Source organism: Coregonus lavaretus, assembly GCF_964263955.1.
Source record: "Coregonus lavaretus genome assembly, contig: HAP1_SCAFFOLD_514, whole genome shotgun sequence".
Lineage (NCBI taxonomy): Eukaryota > Metazoa > Chordata > Actinopteri > Salmoniformes > Salmonidae > Coregonus > Coregonus lavaretus.
Window position 1 is genome coordinate 116398 of NW_028156187.1, and position 19020 is coordinate 135417.

The window sequence follows — 19020 nt, forward strand, 5'->3', positions numbered from 1 at the left end:
GTTGAACGCAAGACTGTATCTAAACCATCTTTAGTCAAAAGGTAAACATGAGAACACATCGGAGGGAAAAAATAAATAAAAATCACACAGACGATATGATTAAAGTTGATTAAAAACAACCAGGTAGATCATAAATGCGCATCTAGACAAATTATAATCGCTTTGTAGCTAGGTCCACATGGATCGCTAGCTGATATGTCGTTAACTAGTTAACTTCAAACGTTAGTTGGTTTAGCTATATCAGAACGGTTTATATAGACATTTAAAAAGGCCAAATCATACGCTAAGTATTTCTTTAAGCACGTGAATGAGCGTGCTCACGCTGGAAATATAATGCTTAATGAGAGAAGACGGGCTGCGAGCGTCAGATTGTATTTTTCTCGCATCTATGCGGAGCAATGCTGGTAAAATTAGCGGTTAAATTGCCAGAAAATACTATTTGTGCATTATGTCTGGAATTGTGACATGTATAGTTAGTGTCCATTTAGTGTTGATAAGTTTAGCTACGGTATAGTAATGCATGAATGCAACATTATACATTTATCAACTGGATTGTGTTTCGGAATTATATTACGGGTTGTCAATGTCATTTCTTGACAGTAGGCTATCACTGTGGTAGATTAGACGATTTGATTGATAAAGTTCAAACAAAGTGCATGTTAAAGTGTAGCTTTGGGACACAGCATCGGGAGTCTGTATTGGACTGCCTGAGTTGTGCATAGTTCTGGTGGCTGGCGACGGAAAATAACCCTACCACAATAAATAGATCTCAGGCAGCTGCATAGCCATAGCAGGAGATTTGTCCACCAACCTTTTCTTGGCGATACTTTCTTCGTTCTCGATGATGAGAGGCACAATTGTCTTAAACTTATGTGTCCAGTTGCAGGGGGAACGATTGAATATATAAACTGCTCCGTTATTAAATACATGTTTTGCTCCATTAAGTAATCTAACAATGTGTACACTGCCATCTTGTCTATTTCTCCTCTCTCATTGATCGAGCGAGGTGAGTGCCATTCAAAGTGACGCTTGATTGGTGGATTCATTGACGAGCCAGGTTGGTTTCCACCAATCAAGCCTACACTCACCTGACTCCAATCAATGAGAGAGGAGAAATAGACAAGATGGCGACGTTTAAATTGTTAGATTATTCCATGGAGCAAAACCATTGATTTAATTTAATAACAAATAATTTTCTAAATTCAAACATTCCCCCTGCAACTGTACACTTAAGTTTATATGACAACAGTGCCTCTCCTAATAGAGAACAAAGAAATTATGCCCTAAAAGGTTGGTGGAAAAATCTGCCATGGCTATAGAGCTGCCTAATATCAAGGGTTATCACAGCTAATGAGTATAAACCGTTTGATTCCATTAGCTAGGTTAGTGAGTGCCTTGGATCAAATTAATCACATCTGGTCTAGAGATTGAGTAGGTCCTTTGTAGATTAAGGAGTTAGAGGAATTGTTATGATTTCGATCATAAGAATGACTGGAAGTCTACAGGAACAGTTTGGAAGTCTATGGAAACAGCTAACATGCTGTAGATGTCATCATTGCGCTAACGCTAGTTAGCATTGGCACGCAAAACTAACTCTAACTTCCTTCATACTGGACACAGAGACATAAAAATGGTATCCACAAGTTCATCTAATTCTAGGGAATTATATCAAATCATTGCCAAGATCCTGAACTATCCCTTTAAATATTAGCTAATAATGACATGAAATTACAGATCCGAGTGTTTTGACATATACATCTTTTTTTTTACAGGTACTCTAAAGTCCTGCTATTGACAGCATTGTTGTTGCCACACAAGCAGGACAATATGAATCCACTCAGTTCAGAGAAGGAAACGTTGATTGATGAAATCGAACAGAGTTTATTTACTTTAACCGTGGACAATTTACGTTACCTGTGTGAACGTCATAGACAAGATGGCAAAGATGGATCTGAAAATAAAGGGATGAATCATCGCTTATTAAGGCGTAAAATCATGGAGGAAATGTGGGACAATACGGATTCAATGAAATCAGAGGAGCAGGGAATGTCTTGGTTACTCCAACTGAAAGAGGACATCAGGAGGATACTGGAGGATGCTAGCGGTGCCCCCATGAGTCCCAGCCAGTCCGATGATGCTGAAGACTGTGACGAAGAATGCGAAGAGGAGGACAGTGATTGGTTGCCTAGCAATGGACTGAAGGTGGAGCACTTGAGTTCCAGCCAATCCGATGATGATGCTGCAGACTGCGACGAAGAATGGGACGTGGAGGACAAGGATTGGTTGGCTAGCGATGGGCTGGGGGCGGAGTTGAATCCAGAGAGGCACACACAAGAGCGGAGTGTGAGAGGCGTGAGTATTTCTTTTTCCAGTCATAAAGTGTGTTTCTCAGTATTTCCTTGATAAATCTCATCCTTGATTCCTTGACCTCAAATCAGTTTGTTGGTGGCATATACAAATATGCAGATGTTATCGCAGGTGCAGCTAAATACTTATTGTTCCAACAGTAATATCTAAAAACAATACACAACAATACACACATAATAAAAAAGAAATAAATTAAGAAATATCAGAATGCGCAATGTCAGGAATATATAATACATACATAATAATAATAATAATAATATGCCATTTAGCAGACGCTTTTATCCAAAGCGACTTACAGTCATGCGTGCATACATTTTTTTGTGTATGGGTGGTCCCGAGGATCGAACCCACCACCTTGGCGTTACAAGCGCCGTGCTCTACCAGCTGAGCTACAGAGGACTGTACATACATACAGTTATAGTCAAAAGTTTGGACACCTACTCATTCAAGGGTTTTTCTTAATTTTTACTATTTTCTACATTGTAGAATAATAGTGAATACATCACAACTATGAAATAACATATATGGAATCATGTAGTAACCAAAAAAGTGTTAAACAAATCAAAATATATTTTATATTCTTCAAATTAGCCACCCTTTGCCTTGATGACAGCTTTGCACACTCTTGGCATTCTCTCAACCAGCTTCACCTGGAATGCTTTTCCAACAGTCTTGAAGGAGTTCCTACATATGCTGAGCACTTGTTGGCTGCTTTTCCTTCACTTTGCGGTCCAACTCATCCCAAACCATCTCAATTGGATTGAGGTCGGGTGATTGTGGAGGCCAGGTCATCTGATGCAGCTCTCCTTCTTGGTCAAATAGCCCTTACACAGCCTGGAGGTGTGTTGGGTCATTATCCTGTTGAAAAACAAATTATAGTCCCACTAAGCGCAAACCAGATGGGATGGCGTATTGCTGCAGAATGCTGTGGTAGCCATGCTGGTTAAGTGTGCCTTGAATTCTAAATAAATCACAGACAGTGTCACCAGCAAAGCACCATCACACCTCCTCCATGCTTCACCGTGGGAACCACACATGCGGAGATCATCCGTTCATCTACTCTGCATCTCACAAAGACACAGCGGTTGGAACCAAAAATCTCAAATTTGGACTCATCAGACCAAAGGACAGATTTCCACCGGTCTAATGTCCATTGCTCGTGTTTCTTGGCCCAAGCAGGTCTCTTCTTCTTTTTGGTGTCCTTTAGTAATGGCTTCTTTGCAGCAATTAGACCATGAAGGCCTGATTCACGCAGTCTCCCCTGAACAGTTGATGTTAAGATGTGTCTGTTACTTGAACTCTGAAGCATTTATTTGGGCTGCAATCTGAGGTGCAGTTAACTCTAATGAACGTATCCTCTGCAGCAGAGGTAACTCTGGGTCTTCCTTTCCTGTGGTGGTCCTCATGAGAGCCAGTTTCATCATAGCGCTTGATGGTTTTTGCGACTGCACTTGAAGAAACTTTAAAAGTTCTTCAAATGTTCCGTATTGACTGACCTTCATGTCTTAAAGTAATGATGGACTGTTGTTTCTCTTTGCTTATTTGAGCTGTTCTTGCATAATATGGACTTGGTCTTTTACCAAATAGGGCTATCTTCTGTATACCCCCCTACCTTGTCACGACACAACTGATTGGCTCAAACGCATTAAGAAGGAAAGAAATTCCACAAATTAACTTTTAAGAAGGCACACCTGTTAATTGAAATGCATTCCAGGTGACTACCTCATGAAGCTGGTTGAGAGAATGCCAAGTGTGTGCAAAGCTGTCAAAGGCAAAGGGTGGCTACTTTGAAGAATCTCAAATATAAAATATATTTTGATTTGTTTACTACATGATTCCATTTGTGTTATTTCATAGTTTTGATGTCTTCACTATTATTCTACAATGTAGAAAATAGTCAAAATGAAGAAAAACCCTGGAATGAGTAGGTGTGTCCAAACTTTTGACTGGTACTGTACATACATAAACTCATACACTGAGTATACAACATATTAAGAACACCTGCTCTTTCCATGACAGACTGACCAGGTGAATCCAGGTGAAAGCTATGATCACTTGTTAAATCCACTTCAGTCAGTGTAGATGAAGGGGAGGAGACAGGTTAAAGAATGATTTTTAAGCCTTGAGACAAAGCTGAAATGTCTTGAGTCAATACGTATTCAAACATTTTTTTTTATGGCAAGCCTAAATACGTTCAGCAGTAAAAATGTGCTTAACAAATCACATAAGTTACATGGACTCATTCTGTTTTCAAGAATAGTGTTTAACATGATTTTTGAATGACTACCTCATCTCTGTAGACCACACATACAATTATCTATAAGGTCCTTCAGTCGAGCAGTGAATTTCAAACACAGATTGAACCACAAAGACCAGGTAGGTTGTCCAATGCCTTGCAAAGAAGGGTACTCATTGGTAGATGGGTAAAAATAAAAGAGCAGACGTTGAATATCCCTTTGAGCATGGGGAAGTTATTAATTACACTTTGGATGGTGTATCAATACATCCAGTCACTACAAAGATACACGCGTCCTTCCTAACTCGGTTGCAGAAGAGGAAGGAAACCGCTCAGGGATTTCACCATGAGGACAATGGGGACTTTAAAACAGTTCCAGAGTCTAATGGCTGTGATAGGAGAGAACTGTATGTATGGACTGTATGGTGGTATACAGTATCAATATTTGGCATGTCATTAAGTGAACCATCAATCCTGTCTAACAGAATATCGAATAAAGCCAAAGTGACAATATTGCAATTTATTTGTTATTAATAATGTAAAGATTCCATCAGTCTTCTAAAACACCAGAGCTGGAAAAAATAGAACAACAAACGGGGAGAAGTGTTAAGGGTAAATTGGAATGGATACAGTGTAGCTCAGTTGGTAGAGCATGGCGCTTGCAACACCAGGGTTGTGGGTTCGTTTCCCACGGGGGGCCAGTATGATAATTTTTTTTATTTTTATGTATGCACTCACTAACTGTAAGTCGCTCTGGATAAGCGCGTCTGCTAAATGACTAAAATGTAAATGTAACTGAGGATGGATCAACAACATTGTAGTTACTCCACAATACTCATCTAAATGACAGAGTGAAAAGAAGGAAGCCTGTACAGAATACAAATATTCCAAAACATCCATGTCTATATCCTGGTTACCCACGTCTATATCCTGGTTACCCACGTCTATATCCTGGTTACCCACGTCTATATCCTGGTTACCCACGTCTATATCCTGGTTACCCACGTCTATATCCTGGTTACCCACGTCTATATCCTGGTTACCCACGTCTATATCCTGGTTACCCACGTCTATATCTTACAACAAGGTGTTTAAGTAATAGTGCGAAGAAATGTAGTTTTTGTCCTGAACACAAAGTGTTATGTTTGGGGCAAATCCAACACATCACTAATTACCACTCTTCACATTTTCAAGCATGGTGGTGGCTGCATCATGTTATGGGTATGCTTGTCATCGGCAAGGACTAGGGAGTTTTTTTTTTTTGGATAAAAATAAACGGAATAGAGCTAAGCACAGGCAAATCCTAGAGGAAAACCTGGTTCAGTCTGCTTTCCAACAGACACTGGGAGATGAATTCACCTTTCAGCAGGACAATAACCTAAAACACAAGGCCAAATCTACACGAGTTGCTAACAACATTGAATGTTCCTGAGTGGCCTAGTTACAGTTTTGACTGAAATCAGCTTGAAAATCTATGGCAAGACTGAAAATGTCTGTCTACCAGTGGAGGCTGCTGAAGGGAGGACGGCTCATAATAATGGCTGGAATGGAGTGAATGGAATGGCATCATACACCTGGAAACCATGTGTTTGTATTTGATACCATTCCACTGATTCCGTTCCAGCCATTACCACGAGCCGTTCTCCCCAATTAAGGTGCCACCGGCCTCCTGTGCTGTCTAGCTATGATCAACAATCAACTTGACAGAGCTTGAATTATTGTAAAAATAATAAATGGGCAAATATTGTACAATCCAGGTGTGCAAAGTTCTTCGACTTACCCAAAAAAGACTAACAGCCAGTGCTTAATTTGAGCCGGATCGCACCTCTCAGATTTTACTTTGTTTTCCGGCACCTATTTGACCAGATCCGGTACCTCTCGCAGCATGATTTATTAATTGTTTCACTGTTCGCATTGTAAACATTCTAATTAAACTTATCATCATTAAATCAAGTTGCCTCCTCATTATCCCCCCCCCCCCAGAAAGCCCACCATGTAAAAGCGCGGTGATCCTTCTATGTAATCATCCTATCCTGCCACACTGATTACAGACCTGCTCTCTTATTTGTACATAGAGGTTATGGGGAGGGCCAGTGGGGTATGTAACTGATCTTGAGTGCATCCACCGACGAAGTGCTCGGAGCCCTCAAAAAAAAGTTTTTGAACATGCCTGAACCAAGGCGCATTTGGTGGCAGCAAGCCTTGTAGACAAGGCTAAAGAAGACACCCAGGTTAACACTCCAAATTAAAAATGAAAAATAGACTCTACAGCCAGAGTCTTCAGAACAGCCTTAGGAGGCTACACATCACAGCCACAGGCCCTCTCATGGCTTGGAGCAAGAAGTTGACTCTCAGGAGTTAAATGGACTTGACATGGGGAGAGTCATTGTGGGAGGTTTTGAAAACTAAGGTAGGAAAAAAAAAAAAATCCTTTACCTTCACAGCACAGAACAAGTTTAATCTGAATATGTGCTTCATAATATTACATAGGCAGGAGGCCTATATATTCTCATATGTGTGTTCTGCTGTAGCCTACATTGATTTATTTTATTTGAAGTTATATTCCGATATTTGTTCTACTGCTACATTGATTTCTTGTAAGCCCCACAGCTGAGTATGTGTGCATATGGTGCAATGTCTAAAAATGTTGCTGTACATTGATGTCTAGAAAATTAGGCTATAAGAAATTCGGACTTGTAAGCCCCGCAGCTATACTCAAGTACGTGGCCAAACTGCAGTGACGTCTAAAATGCTTTGAATTAATCAGCACCTTGGAGAGTGCTGTCCGTTTCACCACCATAGATAGTAGGCTACTTGGCTGCTACGTTGGGTCAGTCAATGTAAATAGTCCGGGTGGCCATTTGATTAATTGTTCAGCAGTCTTATGGCTTGGGGATAGAAGCTGTTAAGGAGACTTTTGGTCCTAGACTTGGCGCTCCAGTACCGCTTGCATTGTGGTAGCAGAGAGAACAGTCTATGACTTGGGTGACTGGAGTCTTTGACAATTTTTTGGGCTTTCCTCTGACACCGCCTAGTATATAGGTCCTGGATGGCAGGAAGCAGTGATGTACTGGGCCGTACACACTACCCTCTGTTGCGCCTTACGGTCAGATGCTGAGCAGTTGCCATACCAGGCGGTGATGCCAACCGGTCAGGATGCTCTCGATGGTGCAGCTGTATAACTTTGTGAGGATCTGGGGACCCATGCATTTTCAGTCTCCTGAGGGGGAAAGGTGTTGTCGTGCCCTCTTCACGACTGTCTTGGTGTGTTTGGACCATGATAGTTCGTTGGTGATGTGGACACCAAGGAACTTAATTCTCGACCCGCTCCACTACAGCCCTGTCGATGTTAATGGGGGCCTGTTTGGCCCGCCTTTTCCTGTAGTCCACGATCAGCTCCTATGTCTTGCTCACATTGAGGGAGAGGTTGTTGTCCTGGCACCACCCTGCCAGGTCTCTGACCTCCTCCCTATAGGCTGTCCCATCGTTGTCGGTGATCATGCCTACCACTGTTGTGTTGTCAGCAAACTTAATGATGGTGTTGGAGTTGTTTGGCCATGCAGTCATAGGTGAACTGGGAGTACAGGAGGGGACTAAGCATTCACCCCTGAGGGGACCCAGTGTTGAGAATCAGCGTGGCAGATGTGTTGTTGCCTACCCTTACCACCTGGGGGCGGCCCGTCAGGAAGTCCAGGATCCAGTTGCAAAGGGAGGTGTTTAGTCCCAGGGGTCCTCACCTTAGTGATGAGCTTTGTGGTCACTATGGTGTTGAACGCTGAGCTGTAGTCAATGAACAGCATTCTCACATAGGTGTTCCTTTTGTCCAGGTGGGAAAGGGCAGTGTGGAGCGCAATAGAGATTGCATCATCTGTGGATCTGTTGGGGCGGTATGCGAATTGGAGTGGGTCTAGGGTATCCGGGATGATGCTGTTGATGTGAGCCATGACCAGCCTTTCAAAGCACTTCATGGCTACCGACGTGAGTGCTGTGGGGCGGTAATCATTTAGGCAGGTTACCTTCACTTCCTTGGGCACAGGGACTATGGTGGTCTGCTTGAAACATGTAGGTATTACAGACTCGGTCAGGGAGAGGTTGAAAATGTCAGTGGAGAGACTTGCCAGTGGTGTAAAGCCCCGCAGCTATACTCCAGTATGTGGGAATACTGCGGTGACGTCTAAAATGCTGCGTGCTCTATCTCTGTCTTTCTATCTAAACAATCAGGGTTTCCGTTAGCCGGTCATAGCCGGCTTTTGGCCGTTTTTATTTATTTTATTTTTAAGCTGATAACTGTCAGGGAGGAAAAAAAGAAACATTTATTGCGAAATAAATAAATAAATAATGCTTTTCATTGGTTGAAATACCAGTTGATGGAAATACATTTGACCGGTCATGCTTATCGGTCTATAGGGTAATTTAGTGGAATTAAATTGGTGCTTGTGTATATTCGTTATGTATCCTATTTATCACACGCACACAGCATACAGAGCGGAAAATCTGTCACAGTGATTTTATAAGCCCAATCATTGCGCAACAATTCTAAATGCAATCGTGTGTTAAAAGTTTTTGGGCCACGATTTAATTATTATTATATATATATTTTTTTTCTCAACTGGTAATTGATGCACGCTTCCCATTCGCCATTAAAATGCATAGGCAATGGAAGGGCAGGCTTCATCCGCTCGTCACACACCACTTTACAATGAGCTGGAGGCAGTACTATGCATTTTGAAAAACGTATAGCTACTTAATTGTTTGAAACCTGAACGTTTTAGTACATATTATGAGGCATGTTTTACCTTCAAAGTAGGCGAGCCTAGGCTAAATCCAACCATATCCGTGGAGGCAATTATCTTAGAAAGACTTCCATATGCCATTGGAACCAGTAGCCTATTTCTCTCATGTTCTATTGTTTTTTTTAACTGTCTTTAATTGTTTAGTAGCCAAATGCACATTCATGCGTAGCCTGCTGCCTTGTTCACATAGCTGCACTAAACAATGTTATGAAATAATAGTTTATCAACATTTTAAGCTAAACGTTACAACCTGTTGCATCAGATTTAATTGCTTTTTAAAAAATGTTTTATGTAGACTAGGCCTACTGGTTGTATGAATTTGGGATCTATCGTCCCACAACTGTCCCAGAGTCAGTTTGGGCTATTTCTTTCTCGACAAGCTGACCATTAGAATAGGTCAACTTTTCTACTATGGGGGATAGTAGATTGACATAGGCTCATAAGCAGCGCGTCAATAAGGCTCGGGGAAGCTAAGCTTTCCTTAAGTAAATTCAATTAAAAAGCCAAAATGATTATAGCCTAATTAAGGGTAGGCATTGTCAAAGAGGCGGGGCTTCAGGAGTGACTGAAAGATAGTGATGGACTCCCGAGTCACGAATGGCTGGAGGGAGTTCCAGAGCCCAGGAGCAACCCTGGAGAAGGCCCTGTGGGAGTTCCAGAGCCCAGGAGCAACCCTGGAGAAGGCCCTGTGGGAGTTCCAGAGCCCAGGAGCAACCCTGGAGAAGGCCCTGTGGGAGTTCCAGAGCCTTGGAGCAACCCTGGAGAAGGCCCTGTGGGAGTTCCAGAGCCTTGGAGCAACCCTGGAGAAGGCCCTGTGGGAGTTCCAGAGCCCAGGAGCAACCCTGGAGAAGGCCCTGTGGGAGTTCCAGAGCCTTGGAGCAACCCTGGAGAAGGCCCTGAGGGAGTTCCAGAGCCCAGGAGCAACCCTGGAGAAGGCCCTGTGGGAGTTCCAGAGCCCAGGAGCAACCCTGGAAAAGGCCCTGAGGGAGTTCCAGAGCCTTGGAGCAACCCTGGAGAAGGCCCTGTGGGAGTTCCAGAGCCCAGGAGCAACCCTGGAGAAGGCCCTGTGGGAGTTCCAGAGCCCAGGAGCAACCCTGGAGAAGGCCCTGTGGGAGTTCCAGAGCCCAGGAGCAACCCTGGAGAAGGCCCTGTGGGAGTTCCAGAGCCCAGGAGCAACCCTGGAGAAGGCCCTGTGGGAGTTCCAGAGCCCAGGAGCAACCCTGGAGAAGGCCCTGTGGAAGTTCCAGAGCCCAGGAGCAACCCTGGAGAAGGCCCTGTGGGAGTTCCAGAGCCCTGGAGCAACCCTGGAGAAGGCCCTGAGGGAGTTCCAGAGCCCTGGGGCAACCCTGGAGAAGGCCCTGTGGGAGTTCCAGAGCCCTGGAGCAACCCTGGAGAAGGCCCTGTGGGAGTTCCAGAGCCCTGGAGCAACCCTGGAGAAGGCCCTGTGGGAGTTCCAGAGCCCAGGAGCAACCCTGGAGAAGGCCCTGTGGGAGTTCCAGAGCCCAGGAGCAACCCTGGAGAAGGCCCTGTGGGAGTTCCAGAGCCCAGGAGCAACCCTGGAGAAGGCCCTGAGGGAGTTCCAGAGCCTTGGAGCAACCCTGGAGAAGGCCCTGTGGGAGTTCCAGAGCCCTGGAGCAACCCTGGAGAAGGCCCTGTGGGAGTTCCAGAGCCCAGGAGCAACCCTGGAGAAGGCCCCGTGGGAGTTCCAGAGCCTTGGAGCAACCCTGGAGAAGGCCCTGTGGGAGTTCCAGAGCCTTGGAGCAACCCTGGAGAAGGCCCTGTGGGAGTTCCAGAGCCTTGGAGCAACCCTGGAGAAGGCCCTGTGGGAGTTCCAGAGCCCAGGAGCAACCCTGGAGAAGGCCCCGAGGGAGTTCCAGAGCCTAGAAGCAACCCTGGAGAAGGCCCTGTGGGAGTTCCAGAGCCCAGGAGCAACCCTGGAGAAGGCCCTGTGGGAGTTCCAGAGCCCAGGAGCAACCCTGGAGAAGGCCCTGTGGGAGTTCCAGAGCCCAGGAGCAACCCTGGAGAAGGCCCTGTGGGAGTTCCAGAGCCCAGGAGCAACCCTGGAGAAGGCCCTGTGGGAGTTCCAGAGCCTTGGAGCAACCCTGGAGAAGGCCCTGTGGGAGTTCCAGAGCCCAGGAGCAACCCTGGAGAAGGCCCTGAGGGAGTTCCAGGGCCTAGAAGCAACCCTGGAGAAGGCCCTGTGGGAGTTCCAGAGCCTTGGAGCAACCCTGGAGAAGGCCCTGTGGGAGTTCCAGAGCCCAGGAGCAACCCTGGAGAAGGCCCTGTGGGAGTTCCAGAGCCCAGGAGCAACCCTGGAGAAGGCCCTGTGGGAGTTCCAGAGCCCAGGAGCAACCCTGGAGAAGGCCCTGTGGGGGTTCCAGAGCCCAGGAGCAACCCTGGAGAAGGCCCTGTGGGAGTTCCAGAGCCCAGGAGCAACCCTGGAGAAGGCCCTGTGGGAGTTCCAGAGCCCAGGAGCAACCCTGGAGAAGGCCCTGTGGGAGTTCCAGAGCCCAGGAGCAACCCTGGAGAAGGCCCTGTGGGAGTTCCAGAGCCTTGGAGCAACCCTGGAGAAGGCCCTGTGGGAGTTCCAGAGCCCAGGAGCAACACTGGAGAAGGCCCTGTGGGAGTTCCAGAGCCCAGGAGCAACCCTGGAGAAGGCCCTGTGGGAGTTCCAGAGCCCAGGAGCAACACTGGAGAAGGCCCTGTGGGAGTTCCAGAGCCCAGGAGCAACCCTGGAGAAGGCCCTGTGGGAGTTCCAGAGCCCAGGAGCAACCCTGGAGAAGGCCCTGAGGGAGTTCCAGAGCCCAGGAGCAACCCTGGAGAAGGCCCTGTGGGAGTTCCAGAGCCTTGGAGCAACCCTGGAGAAGGCCCTGTGGCCAAAGCTCTGGAGCTCGGACCTGGGGATGACAAGGTGGTCTGCTGTGGTGGAACGGAGTGCGCCTGTGGGTTGGTAGGGGAGAAGAAGGTCTGAGAGGTAAGGGGAGGCAAGGTGGTGACGGGCTTTGTTGGTCAGAAGGAGAATCTTGTAATCAATGCGTTGGGAGACAGTGGAGTTCACGGAGGAATGGGGTGATGTGCTGCCACGACTTAGTGTGGGTGAGTCGGGCTGCAGAGTGTTTTAACCATTTGGAGCTTACAGAGGGAGCTTGAATTGATGCCGTAAGAGTAGTGAGTTGCAGTAGCCAAGACGGGAGGAGATGAATGCATGTATAAGGGTTTCAGCGGTAGGACGGGAGAGGGAGGACCTGACTTTGGCAATGTTGCGGAGGTGGAAGAATGAGAATTTGACCGTCTGTCCCTTCTAGATGTGTGGGTCCCTCCTCTCCACTGCGGCCCCGTCGTGTGCTCTCTGTGTCCTGTAGTCTACGATCAGCTCCTTTGTTTTGTTTAGGGAGAGGTTATTTTCCTGGCACCACTCCGCCAGGGCTCTCACCTCCTCCCTGTAGGCTGTCTCGTCATTGTTTGTAATCAGGCCTACCACTGCTGTGTCGTCAGAAAACTTAATGATGGTGTTGGAGACGTGCGTGGCCGCGCAGTCATGGGTGAACAGGTAGTACAGGAGGGGGCTGAGCACACACCCCTGTGGGGCCCCAGTGTTGAGGATCAGCGTGGCGGAGGTGTTGTTGCCTACCCACTTGGGATCGGCCCGTCAAGAAGTCCAGTACCCAGTTGCACAGAGAGGAGTTCAGACCCAGGGCCCTGAGCTTAGTGATGAGCTTGGAGGGCACTAGGGTGTTGAAGGCTGAGCTGTAGTCGATGAACAGCATTATTACATAGGAATTTATCTTGTCCATGTGGGATAGGGCAGTGTCCATGGATCTGTTGGGCGGTATGCGAATTGTAGTGGGTCTAGGTTGTCGTGTAAGGTGGAGGTGATATGATCCTTGACTAGCCTCTCAAAGCACTTAATGATAACAGAAGTGAGTGCTTCGGGGCGATAGTTATTTTGTTCAGTGACCTTCGTTTTCTTGGGTACAGGAACAATGGTGGACATCTTGAAGCAAGTGGCGACAACAGACTGGGATATGGAGAGATTGAATATGTCCGTAAACACTCCAGCCAGCTGGTCTGCTCTGAGGACGCGGCTTGGGATGCCGTCTGGGCCGGCAGCCTTGTGAGAGTTAACATGCTTACATGACTTACTCACGTCGGCCATGGAGAATGAGAGCACACAGTCCTCGTGAGCGGAGGGGGCCTCGTCGGCGGCTCTATTTTCCTCAAAGTGGGAGAAAAAGGTGTTTAGCTTATCCGGGAGCGAGGCGTCGGTGTCCACGACGTGGCTGGCTTTCCCTTTATAGTCTGTGATTGTCTGGAGTCCCTGCCACATACATCTTGTGTCTGAGCCATTGAATTGTGACTTCACTTTGTCCCTGTACTGTCGTTTTGCCTGTTTGATTGCCTAACGAAGGTCATAGCTGGTCATAGCTGTTTGTACATGTCCATGTTCCCAGTCACCTTGCCATAGTTAAATGCGGTGGTTCGCACTTTCAGTTTTGCGTGAATATTGCCATCTATCCACGGTTTTTGGTTTGGATATGTTCTAATCGTCACAGTGGGAACAACATCCTCTATGCACTTCCTGATGAACCCAGTCACCGAGTCAGTGTATACGTCGATACTATTCTGAGGCGACCCGGAACATTTCCCAGTCCGCGTGATCAAAACAATCTTGAAGCATATATTCCGATTGGTCAGGCCAACCTTGACCAGTACTTACCACGATAGCTTCCTGTTTTAAGTTTCTTCCTATAGGTGGGGAGGCGCAGAATGGAGGCGTGATCTGATTTGCTGAAGGGAGGGCAGTGTAGGGCCTTGTAGCCATCCCAGAAGGGAGAGTAGCAAGCATCCAGGGTACGTGATGCGCCTGTAGTACAGGAGATGTTTTGATAAGAATTTCAGTAGCATTTTTCTCAGATTTCCTTTATTGAAGTCCCCAGCTACAATAAATGCAGCCTCAGGATATGCGGTTTCCAGTTTACACATAGTCGCGGTGTCGGCTTGGGGGGAATATACACGGCAGTGACGATGACCGAAGAAAAGTCTCTTGGGAGGTCATGCGGCTGGCGTTTGGTGAGGTATTCCAGATGGGGAGCACAAAAGGACTTGACTTCCTGTTCCTGTTCCACAATCACACCATGAGTTGTTAATCTTGAAACAAATCCTTCCGCCTTTCTTTTTCCCTGAGAGTGCTTTCTTCCTGTCCACGTGATGGTCGAAGAATCCCGCTGGCTGAATGGACGGGGACAATATATCCGGAGAGAGCCATGATTCCGTACAACAGAGTATGTTACAGTCCCTGATGTCTCTTTTGGAAGGAGATTCTCGCCCTGAGCTTGTCTACTTTATTGTCCAGGGACTGAACATTAGCGAGTAGTATACTCAGAAGCGGTGGATGGTATGAACGCCTCATGAGTCGGACTAGGACCCCACTTCTTCTTCCTCTTCTCTGGCGTCAGTGTTTTGGTACAGCCCCCCGGGATGAATAGAGCTGCCTTGGGAAGTTCAAACAAAAGATCCAGGTCAGGAAGTCGAATTTCTGCTCGAATTTCTGGTGAGTGACTGCCGATCAAGTGTCAAAGGTTATTTTCAGCTGTAGGTAATCATACAAGAAACGTTCTGAGCAAATAATGTCAGAAATACACTCCCCCAAAAAAGTTGGCTAGTAGCTAGAAACAAGGCGACCGTGTCTGTCGGCGCCATATTGTTATCCTCCTTCTATAAATGTAGATTCAAGGTTTCTCCTCTTGGACTTTATCCTCCTATGTTTTTAATCAAGAATGAGCGGAGTCAAGGAAAGACTTTTGAGAGTGTTTCCCATCATGATTTATTCTGTCTCTGTTTTATGATTTCCAGAACAAGCTTCCCACGTCCCCCTCTGCCCTACCGAAGTCCCCAGGTCCTGCCTCTCCCGGTAATGCATTACTGCTGGGTCTGAAGAGGGTGTCTGTGCAGCTGGACGACTGCAGGAAAACACAGGGGCAGAGTGGCCATATAATACACAAGACAACACAGACAGGAGAGAAACCCCACAGCTCGTCTAATGCTGAACAACACAATACCCTTTCAGGAGACAGGCCTAGCTCCCATATCTGTGATCACTGTGGGAAGAATTTTGTCACAGCAAGAAGTCTAAAACTACACTTACAGTACCTGAAGAGATACAGAGATAACTTGACTGGAGAGAAACCACACGTGTGCTCTACATGCGGAAAGGGATTCAGTGAGGCTGGCAGTCTTAAGAGACACCTGAGAACTCATACTGGGGAGAAACCGTACGTCTGCCCTCGTTGTGGGAAGGCTTGGAGTGATTCTGGAAACTTAAGGAGACACATGAGAAAAACTCACCCAGGAGAGAAGTTTGTTGTGAAGAGCATCCTTACAGGAGAGAAACCTTACCATTGCTCCTCTGACGACTGTGGGATGAGCTTCGGTACGTCACGCGAACGCAGAGTACACCAGAGAAAACACACAAGAGAGAAGCTTCGCAGCACGCCTAATGCTAAACAACGTAAGGAACCCCTCTCAGGAGATGGCTCCCATATCTGTGATCACTGTGGGAAGTGTTTTATAACAGCAAGGAGTCTAAAACGACACTTACAGTACCTGAAGAGATACAGAGATAACTTGACTGGAGAGAAACCACACGTGTGCTCTACATGCGGAAAGCGATTCAGTGAGGCTGGCAGTCTTAAGAGACACCTGAGAACTCATACTGGGGAGAAACCGTACGTCTGCCATCATTGTGGGAAGAACTACAATGATTCTGGAAACTTAAGGAGACACATCAGAACTCACACAGGTGAGAAACCTTACCACTGCTCGGAATGTGGTAAGAATTTTAGTGAAAAAATAAGCCTTGAACATCACCGGGAAGTGGTTCACACAGAACACCCTCACCGCTGTGCTCACTGTATGAAGAGCTTCGTAAGTGCATCTAAACTGGAATCACACATACAAAACCGACATCCACCAAATGATCCTCTGAAAAACCCACACGTGTGCTCTGAATGTGGAAGGGGATTCAGTGAGGCCGGTAGTCTTAAAAGACACCTGAGAATCCATACTGGGGAGAAACCATACGTCTGCCCTCGTTGCGGTAAGGATTTTACTCAATCTGGACTCTTACAGAGACACATGAGAACTCACACGGGAGAGACACCTTACCACTGCTTGGTGTGCGGGATTAAGTTTCGTCATACAATCTCGTTAAAGCAGCACCACCTGAAGAACCACAAGGGGGAGACACTGGGTCCCGTCCGTATGCACCAAGGCCCTCTTCCATGCCCCCACTGCGGGGAGAAGTTCTCTACCAAGGCTCTTCTAAAGGATCACCTGCAGAAGACCCACAAAAGTAGAGTCCACTGCCTACAGTGCAGCAAGACCTTCTCCACTAAAGGTAGTTTACTAGTCCACCAGAGGAAACACACTGGAGAGAGGCCTTACCTTTGCCCTCAGTGTGGGAAGTGTTTCTCTCTGGCAGGGAGTTTAAAACTTCATCTCCGGATTCATGCGGGTGAGAAACCTTACTGCTGTACTTACTGTGACAAGAGATTCACAAGTAAGAGCCACTGCAATCTACACCTGCGAATCCACACCGGAGAGAAGCCATACCAATGCCCTGACTGCGGGAGGAGGTTTCGTGATGGGAATGTCCTGAAAAACCACCGGCGGACCCACACAGGAGAGAAACCGTTCCAGTGCCACCTGTGTGATAAAGCCTTTGCCCAGTGGAGCAGTCTGAAGAAACATCAGGAGACACATAGGCTAACTCAGCCTGTCTCTGTCCCAAGACTCCCTAATCCCTATCTACCACACAATCAGCATGTACCTTATCCCTACCCACCACAGACTCAATGGTAACTTTATCACCTGTCCAATCCCTTATAGCGTGATTCCTCGTGATACCCAGACCAAAAAATACCATGATTTGGGGGATTTTCACAAAATGTAATCTATAGAATAGTACAAAACATTTTCACCTTCCTAATATTGAGTTGCACCCCATTTTGCCCTAGAACAGCCTCAATTTGTTGGGGCTTGGAGTCTACAAGGTGTCGAAAGCATTACACAGGGATGCTTGCCCATATTGACTCCAATGCTTCCCAGTTGTGTCAAGTTGGTTGGATGTCCTTTGGGTGGTGGACCATTCTTGATACACACAGGAAACTGTTGAGCATGAAAAACCCAGCAGCATTGCAGTTCTTGACACAAACCGGTGTGCCTGGCACCTACTACCATACCCTGTTCAAAGGCACTTAAATATTATGTCTGGCCCATTCACCTTCTGAATGTCACACATACCACACATACATACAATCCATGTCTCAATTGTCTCAAGGCTTTAACAAGTGACATCAACAAGGGATCAACAATGGATCATAGCATGCTTGAGAAATAATTGATCAACTATGCTTTTATTTATGACATTTTGGCCTTACCCAGGCCTCCTTTAAAACTCCATCATGTTTCCTCTGTAGGCTCATGAAAGCAAAAAATGGTTTCATACCTAGCTTTACCGCTTGATCTGTAATGAGTAGTATTTTGATTTCAATAAAAACAATTTTTACATAAATGTTTGAATATTGAAAAAATAAACATGAATGTTGAAAATATACCTTTTTTTTTTTGACTAACTTTTTAATATTTTAAGCACAATATACTCAATGGGCATATCAAAGTTCGAGAGTGGGATCTCTGCTACTTTTAGATTTATGATCCCATTTGTAAGCATTACCTTCAGAGTAAATGTGAAAACTGATTCAAAATGGTCGCCCTCTGCTGGTGATTTGCAGGGTGTGCAATGACAAGGAAAAGGAGTGCTGTGATTGGTTACATTGCCTACTATGCCAATTTCTCTTTATGAAATAGGCCATAACTTTAACACTAGCAGAGATTCCACACTGGAACGTTGATATGCCTATAGAGTATATTATGTTCAACAATATATATTTTAAAAACTGCCAAATCAAAAATGGTATATTTTCAATATTCATGTTTATTTTTCAATATTAAGAAATTAATACCTTTTTTAAAATTGAAATAAATAATAGTACTAATTTAACAGAGCCAGCGGTAAAGCTTCATATGACACACATTTTTGCTTTGTAGCACCTACAGATGAAACATGGAGTTTTAAGTTAGGCCACATCTAATAACTTTGAGGGGGGGGGGGGGGGGAGCAGGTGGGTCTGGGCAGGTGTGATGTCATTGATGTTTGTGCATCTGCATGCTGTCATATGTATGTGTATGTTTTATTGTTTGACAAAAAAAAAAAAATAGTTTGATAAAAAAAAAATACCTTTGCTTAAATGGTTGTTAACTGTTTCTCTTTGGCAACTTCCTACATAGTAGATGTTAGGTTGGATACTGGAGCTCCGAAGCATGCGTCGAAATTGCTAGGCAACTAACTTGGAAGCAGTGTGCCAAAGCGGGTATCATCAATGACGTCTGAACCTTCCTTTGATTCATGTGCTTTTTCAAACTGTGTTGCAAAATGCGAGATCCTACAGATTTCACTTTGGTTCAGGTGATTTCTTCGATTAAGCTGCTTTCAAACACCGACCTCTACTGGATACCATACTTATAAATATAGTTAGGATTATGTACATGTAATTTCACCTGACT

At 45.8% G+C, this 19020-nt stretch overlaps 1 protein-coding gene across 1 annotated transcript; it reads left to right on the top strand.

Moving 5' to 3' along the window:
• Positions 1–2025: 2025 nt before the first annotated feature.
• Positions 2026–17302, top strand: LOC311126669 (uncharacterized protein; the record flags this gene model as incomplete). Its single annotated transcript, XM_084200661.1, has 2 exons — positions 2026–2352; positions 15250–17302. 2 exons carry the CDS (start codon positions 2026–2028, stop codon positions 17254–17256), a joined length of 2334 nt encoding a protein of 777 aa, XP_084056787.1. The 3' UTR covers positions 17257–17302.
• Between the last annotated feature and the right edge of the window lie 1718 nt (positions 17303–19020).